The sequence below is a fragment of the Humulus lupulus genome, chromosome X (assembly GCF_963169125.1).
Source record: "Humulus lupulus chromosome X, drHumLupu1.1, whole genome shotgun sequence".
Taxonomy (NCBI): Eukaryota; Viridiplantae; Streptophyta; class Magnoliopsida; order Rosales; family Cannabaceae; genus Humulus; species Humulus lupulus.
This window is the reverse complement of record NC_084802.1, coordinates 24739954-24747989: the sequence shown is the minus strand read 5'-3', so window position 1 is coordinate 24747989 and position 8036 is coordinate 24739954. Positions and strand designations below refer to the sequence as shown.

The 8036-nt window shown below is 27.2% G+C and overlaps 2 protein-coding genes across 2 annotated transcripts; both read left to right on the top strand.

Moving 5' to 3' along the window:
• Positions 1 to 522: 522 nt before the first annotated feature.
• On the top strand, positions 523 to 1376 carry LOC133805639 (ankyrin repeat-containing protein BDA1-like). The gene is made up of 2 exons (XM_062243810.1): positions 523 to 1102; positions 1371 to 1376. Exons 1-2 carry the CDS (start codon positions 527 to 529, stop codon positions 1374 to 1376), a joined length of 582 nt encoding a protein of 193 aa, XP_062099794.1. The 5' UTR covers positions 523 to 526.
• Positions 1377 to 6676: 5300 nt separating this feature from the next.
• Positions 6677 to 7794, top strand: LOC133804035 (uncharacterized). The gene has a single exon (XM_062242181.1). The coding sequence runs from the start codon at positions 6725 to 6727 to the stop codon at positions 7598 to 7600; it is 876 nt and encodes a 291-aa protein (XP_062098165.1). The 5' UTR covers positions 6677 to 6724; the 3' UTR covers positions 7601 to 7794.
• Positions 7795 to 8036: the final 242 nt, after the last annotated feature.

The following is an 8036-nucleotide window of genomic DNA, read 5'->3' as shown; positions in this document are numbered from 1 at the left end:
GAGTGATCTACTCTTGAGAAAGGTGTTATTGAGACGACAAAGGTGTGAAATAGCCTTTGTTTCTTGCATATAGATGAAACATTATTTTTTTTTTAAATGAAAAAGCATTTTAAATTTGAAGTTTTTTAAATGGAAAGTCTTAGATTGTAGGCTTCACTCATCGGACTTGTCTCTAACTAGTATATAAATATATATATATATATATAAATTATAAAGCTTTATTATAGGTCCTTTATCTTTTTGTATGTGGTGTATATATGCAATTCTTCAAATTTTTCATTCCAAAGAATAACTTCTTAGATGAGTCATGGGTGTTTCCCAAAGCGTAATGTTAGGGGTTGATAATCATTGGCATAACTTAACAAACAAGAAATACCTTTAACACTACTCTTACGAATAATCACTTATATATATTTATATATATATATATATATATTTGCATTGTAAGAAGGACATGCAATTACCTTCCCCAACGTAAATAACATTAACAGTTTCTTATCCCACAAAATTCCAATAAAAATTTATAATGGAGTCAAGAATTTTTGAAGCCTCCCTTACCGGTGACGTAACAACACTCCATTCATTGCTCTCCGAGGATCCGCTTCTACTCGACCGAGTCACCCTAAACTCAGTCGAAACTCCTCTTCACATCTCATCCATGGCGGGACAAACAGAGATCACCAAAGAGTTTCTTGCCCTGAGGCCAAAATGGGCTCGACAGCTCAACCAACAAGGGCTGAGCCCTCTCCACATGGCCTCCGCAAATGGGCACGTGGAGATAGTGAAAGAGATTGCGAGTGTCGTTGGAGCCGATATCTGTCGTTTGAAGGGTCAAGATGGGAAGGTTTCACTTCACTGTGCTGCCATGAAAGGTCAAGTGGGAGCACTTAGGGAGCTTGTTTCGGCTTGTCCCGAGTCTCTCTCGGAAGTGACCGTGGGAGAGGAGACCGCGCTTCATCTGGCTGTGAAGAATAACCAGTTTGAGGCTGTTAGGGTTTTGGTCGAGGAGCTTCGAAAGCTTGGGAGAATGGAGATAGTGAACTGGCACGACAGAGAAGGAAACACCGTTCTGCATTTGGCAACTTTCCATAAACAGCACGAGGCAAGTTATTCATTAGTTTTATATAGCTATAAATATATATAAAAATATAAAATATTCACAACCATATAGAATAGAACATGTTATGTGTGAAATCAAGAGTATTGAATATTATTAAATAACATTAAATATTAAATGATCATGTGGTATTAAGTGCCTGCCTTAAGGTGTTTTATATCAACACTTTATATTTAAACAAAAATAATAAAAAGGATAGATTAGTCATATTTAGGAGATTTCTTAGTTAGATTACTCTTATGATGTTATGCAGCGATAGATTTCAACTAAGGCTCCTGCACTACTAAAAATTTGAATGGGAGGGTTTGATATCTTGTACTTGTGCATGTCCACGAGATTAAATATATATATATATATATATATATATATAGAGAGAGAGAGAGAGAGAGTCTATATATTAATATCTTACGTCTTAATAAACTTAAGTTAGATTGGGAAAAAAAAACTAAGAAAGGGGTTGAGAATATTATGGTAAGTTTTTTTTTTTCTTTTCGAAATTTGTGCTTGTAATAAAATTTATCCCATTTTTAATTTTTGAGCCTTTTGGGTACTAAGAGCTTTCTGCAGTTTTCTATATAAAAATAGATCCTTGCAACTTTTACTTTTGTAGTGTGTTCAGGAATAAAATTTATCATAAGATATTGCTGCAGTCAGTATTAATTAATTGAGTAACGATTGATAGATATTCAAATTCCAACACTATTTACAATCATATATAATTATTCTCAAAAATACAATTAAGAGTGATGTGTTCTCACTTAAAAAAATTTCTGTGATTAAAATTTAACAAATATTTTTATTCTATGTAAAAAATGTGTGTAATTTAAGTATGTATCTAACATTACTTTAATTAAGAGTAATGATATGTGCAGCTAAAATATCCATACAAACATTATACATAATATTATGGTAATTTAGCCTAGTCAACCACATTTATTAAAATTGAGACTTACTATTTTAAAAAACAGTGACATGTGACTGTGTGTAATATTTAGATGCATATTTTGAGTACAGATATCATTACTAAAAAAAAAATTCAGTCCATCATGATTCTTTCTTCTTTATAGATTAAGAAGATCATTTTCTTTAGAATCAACAAATAGTTGTTTTTGTTTTTTTTGTAAAAAAAAATCAATAATACGTTGCTAATTGTTTCCTTCTATCGTTTTACATATATATTTCAGATTTATTAATGTTAATTAATTTTATATTATTTAATAATAAAATTACATGATATAAATAATATTCTATGTTGTTTGCTCAATAAAATTATTAATAAAAGACGATATATTCATATTTATGTACATTTTCATGTTATGATAAATATTAAATCATCAAAGAAATATAATGATGAGTTTTTTTTTATGGCTTTCTTTTAGGTAATTTTATAAAAATATGAGCTTTTATTTTTTTCATCTTTTTATGAATTTTCTATTTAAAAATTTATATTTATGGAATTTTCTTTTTTATAAATTTGCAAATATATATATATATTAACAATAGTGATGTTTTCTTTAATTTTGAGGATAATTTTGTTTTTTTTATTTTTTAATTTTTTTTGCCTATTTTCATTACTTTTCCGCTTTTTTTTTCTTCTTTTTAGTCCTTACTTTTTTTCTATTTTTCATTTTTTTTCTGAAATCTTTTCTTTTCTCTTTCATTTCTTCCTTTATATTTTCGTTCTTTTTCCTTAATTTTTTTTGTTTTTATTTTTTATTTTTTCTTTCATCTTTTGTCTACTTATTCTTTTCTCCTTCCATTTTTATTCACATATATATTTTAAAATTACATATTATTTTATTATTGCACTTTTGTTTTACAATTTTTTTATACTATACGTAAAAAAGAATTCAAATCGATTTTTTTTAGCTTTTCTCCTTTTTATTTTTTATTTTTTATTTTTATTATTTTGTATTAGGTTAAGTAACTAGTTATTTGATAGATTATCTTTCACAATTTTATATATTTTTTTTTTTTTTCAAATTTAGATGTTCCTATCTGGGTAATCTGTTACTATTTTAGAGGCATCTATATTATAAGTAACCATTTACCATCATGATAACTTGTTATAATCTTAGAGGTAATCACTTACCTAGACATAATAAGTTCAAGTAACCATCATGATAACTTGTTTACTATCTTAAGAATAACCACTTACTTATATTATGGTAACTGGTTACTTCATTCTTAAACTAATTTATAATAAAATATCCATAAAATGTTACTCTATATTAGAATAATTCTAATATAGTTATATAAAAAGTTTTAGCCCCAACTTAGGACCAGTTATAAATAGGAATAACCTCCGCATTGTTTTAAGTTATAATATTTATTGGTCTCGCATTTAGAAAGTATGTCTCCACACGTAATAATTGTGTTGACATTAATTATATATATATGTTATTTTATACATACTAAAAATCCATGATAAAATTAATTATCAATTTAGACTTGTAAAAATAACTTTGTATATTTCCAATATTATATACATATATACATTGTAGCTATATTTTTATGTCATTTTCTTTTATCAATGTTTATACATTGAATTTGATATGTTTTATCAATTATTATTTAATTTAGATTTAAATGTGTATAATTCCAACATTTTATAGATATAATTCTATTAAATTATAACATTAGAAATAAAATATGTTTGTTCCAACATTATTATTATAGAAATGTCTTACTGTATATCCTAGCTACATAGTTAGATAACATCCTACAGTTTTATGCATGTTGTTAGCTAAGAAGTCACCAATGGATCTCTCAACCTGAAGAATATTGAACATATGCTAATAAAACACAAAATATAGCTCATCAACAGAACATTCAAAAAATAAAAATATAAAATAAAAATAAAAGAAAACAATTATATAATATCAAATTTCGAAATACATGAAAAATATGGATTATAATTTAGCCTTGAAAATTGGGGTGGAATAACAAAATTATTTCAAAGTTAAAAACACTCAACTTAATTAAAATATATGACATTATTTTAAAATCATATAATAAAAATATGGGAAATTTAATCTCATGTAATTAACTTTAAACAAAAAAACCAATATATTTTGAGAAAAGTTAAACTTCCATAGTTTTGTAAAAAGTTAAGAAAAATCATATTTTAAGTAATTTCCTTTTTGATTATTGAATATAAACTTTCTTATGTTTATATATTTGCTAAGTGCAGGTAACGTGCAATTCACATTTTGTTGACGTCGTTTTTCGTCAACAGTGAAAGAAGAGCACGTAAACAATAATCAGTAATGGCCAATAAAAATATGACAATACAAATACTTTTTTATGTGGTTCAGCAGTTAAATCTGCCTAATCCACGAGTCTTTCTTATTAAGACTTAAGAATATCTCTGAAAATTCTTCAAGGATGAATTCTCCAGAGTTTTCCTTAAACTCACAAAAGTTCGGTCATTTACAATAGTGCATGACCTCTCTATTTATAGAGAAGATTGCAGAATACTATCCCACATATTTCGGGTAGTTACTCTATATTTACAAATAGATTAAATGACATTAAATGCCTGCAATCCGATGTAAAAGGAAACGTCCCCTGAAGACCAGGGGACGTATAACTAATCAAATAATATCCCCTGATTGTAGGGGATTTTCAGCAATAAATGTAGACCGCGTTTCTTTATAGATGACTCATTAGGATATTCCAAGTTATTATCCCATATTATCAAGGCCATATTCTCCCAGGTTTCTTACTGGCTTTCGAGCCATAACACATCCCGAAGTCACATTGCTTCGAGCTCGTAGGCGCATCAGGCTCGGATCCCCTGATCCGAGGTCATCCTCGAGAACAGATGGACCTCGGGGTCTACCTTTCGAGCTTGTAAGGATTTCGAGGCTACCATCTTCGAAGTCGTCTCGACTTCGCTAGCTCGATGTTTATTTTTCTAATCATATTCCAGACCTTACGAGTTCATCCATTATGAACCCAGATTTCGAGGTCACAATTTTCAGGGCTTGAAATCTGGGTATAACACATTTGTTTAGTCTTAATAAGAAAATTTACTAATTATCTTTATTAAGTTATTATGATTGTCATATAAATTGTAAATAAATAAAAAATATATAACAAAAACATATTGAAAAAAAAATAAACCAAAACATTACTTATGTTTTTAAAAAAAAAACGATAATTTTTAGATCACAAACTATCATATTTAAGGTACAAAACATTCATGATATTATTCAAATCACACATCAATGACTGGAGAAGAAACTTGTTATTATTCATGATATTATTCTTGATAGAAGATATATATATTGTTCTAATTTCTTAATTAGTTACATAGACATATTATTTGTACACATAGGACACTTATATATAATGTATTTATGTATTATATATTATTGTAATAATAATATTTTATAACATTTGAATTTATATAAATATAATTAATAGATATATATTTTTTAATTTTTAAAAAATAATATATTTCGTTAAATATTTAGAATATTTCATTAAAGTTAACAAACAAAAAACTGTTAAAACCAAGAATTTCTCTTATCTACTCACTTTTATATATAAAGATAAAAATATATAGCCCTGGCCCAAGTCTCCTTAGCTAGAGAGGCTTCAAAATCAAAAAATGATGTATAAATTTGCAGTAAAAAGGAAAAAACATATATATATATATATATATATATTATAGATATAAGTAATGTTTGCTTAAGCGCACATATATATATATTAGATATAAGTAATCTTTCCTTAATTTTATTTATAGAATCTATTAATTATATTTATTAAATTTGTATTATTGTCATATAAATTAAAATAAATAAACAATATTATATATAAAAAAAAATGACATAAACATATTAAATAAAAAATTAAACCAAAACATTATTTATGATTTATATATATGTGTGTGTAATATGATAATCATTTTAAACATAAATGATATTATTTTTAATAAAAGTTAAGATTATGTATCATATATTATTATTATAATGATAGTTTTTAATATTTAAATTTATTTTAATATAAGTATTAAATATCTAGTTTTGTATTAAATATTATTATTATTATAATAATATTTAAATTCATATTACTATAATTAGTAAAAAATTATAATTATATATTATTATCATAATAATATTTTATAACATTTAAATTTATATTGATATAATTAGTAAATATTTATTCTTATATTATATATTATTATAATAATAATATTTTATAACATTTTAATTTGAATTTAAGTTTGTATTTATATTAATATAGTTATTATATATGTAGTCATATATTAAATATTAATATAGTAATGATATTTTATAATATTTAAATTTATATTAATATAATTAATAAATATCTACTTTTAGTTAATTTTAAAAATATATGTTGTAAAATATTTAGAGTATTCTATTAAAATTAACAAAATAAATACTTAAAACTCACTTTTTATATATAGAACAGATATATATAGTCAATTAAAAATTCACTTTACTGAGCTAACTAATAAAGTGGTAGAATTGGAAATTGAGTCTGTTGTTGTACATGATCTCCTTTAATCAACAACAGATTCCTCTTTTTCTAAAAAAAAAAATAAATAAATAATATTTATATGATGATTATATGAACATGCAGATTGTCGATTTGTTGATTGGTGATGATGCCGAAGCTGCTGAGATAATAAACACTAATCCTATAAACACAAGTGGATTCACACCTAGAGATATTCTAGATCTTATTCTTCAAAACGGCACCAGTAATGGACTAAACGACATCAAAATGATCGAAACATTTCAAAAGGCAGGAGCACTCAAGTCCAAAGACCTCCAACAAAACCCTAATAAAAAACCTCAAACAAACCATAATACTAATACTAATACTCGCAAGTGTTCCTCTTTTAGATTTATTATACACCTTTGGGGAGAACTAACGAAAGAAATCGAAGAGTCCTCCATCGAAACCCAAAACGCACTTATGGTCGTTGCCGTTTTGATAGCAACCATGACCTACCAAGCCATACTAAGCCCTCCCAGTGGCTTCTCCTCATCAATTGATCAGTCCGCGAACCACTACTCCAAACACGACGCCGTTTCCACCAAGAAAGCCATTAATGTTGGAGAAGGAGAAGCGGTCATGGCGAGTGACCCCCACGTGTTTGTTATATTTACGGTGTTTAATGCCATTGGGTTTTTTGCTTCTCTTGGGATGATTTCTGTGCTCACAAGTGGGTTTCCTCTAAGGGCTGGGCTGAGACTCGCTATACTTTCCATGGTTGCCACTTATGTTATAGCAGTTTTCTATGAGGCTCCCACGAAGATGAGGACAGTTTTTGTTGTGCTGTGGTTGATGGGACTTGTTGTTCTTTTTGAGCTTGGGAGGTTCGCCTTTTGGTTTCTCAGAAAATGTGGAGTTGTGAAATTTAAAACTGGATTAAGAAGAAGAAGAAGAGCTTTAGCTGATCATCATGTTGAACAAAATGATCATGAGTTGGACTTTTGAAACCTTGTAAATTTAATGTCTTTTTCTTTTTGCCATTTAAATGGCTTTTAATTTGAGAATAATAAATAAATATGTTGCTCATCATGAGGTAGTATGTAATAAAATAATTGCGATTGGTTGAAATAATCCACCACATGTCATTGGGGATAATGTTTGGTACATATAACAATCAAGTTATGTGTAGAGAAGTATTGTGTGGGCAGTGGGCTGGCTAAGTCTCTACTTATACCAGGATTAACACAATAAATTGGAAATGGTGAGGAAATTTGGTTTTCATGAGATCCTTGGTTGCATGGGCCATATATATTTATGCAAACAACTATTGCTTTTATCTAATATTAATATTAATATCAAGGTCAAAAATCTAATTAGTGATGAATAAATTGGGGTTGGAAGGTTTCTCCAATTAGAAAGTTTTTCAATGTGGCAGATGAAG

What these genes read in the sequence shown, in the direction of transcription:
- LOC133805639 (XM_062243810.1), top strand. Translation starts at nt 527, where the DNA reads ATGGAGTCAAGAATTTTTGAAGCCTCCCTTACCGGTGACGTAACAACA.
- LOC133804035 (XM_062242181.1), top strand. Translation starts at nt 6,725, where the DNA reads ATGAACATGCAGATTGTCGATTTGTTGATTGGTGATGATGCCGAAGCT.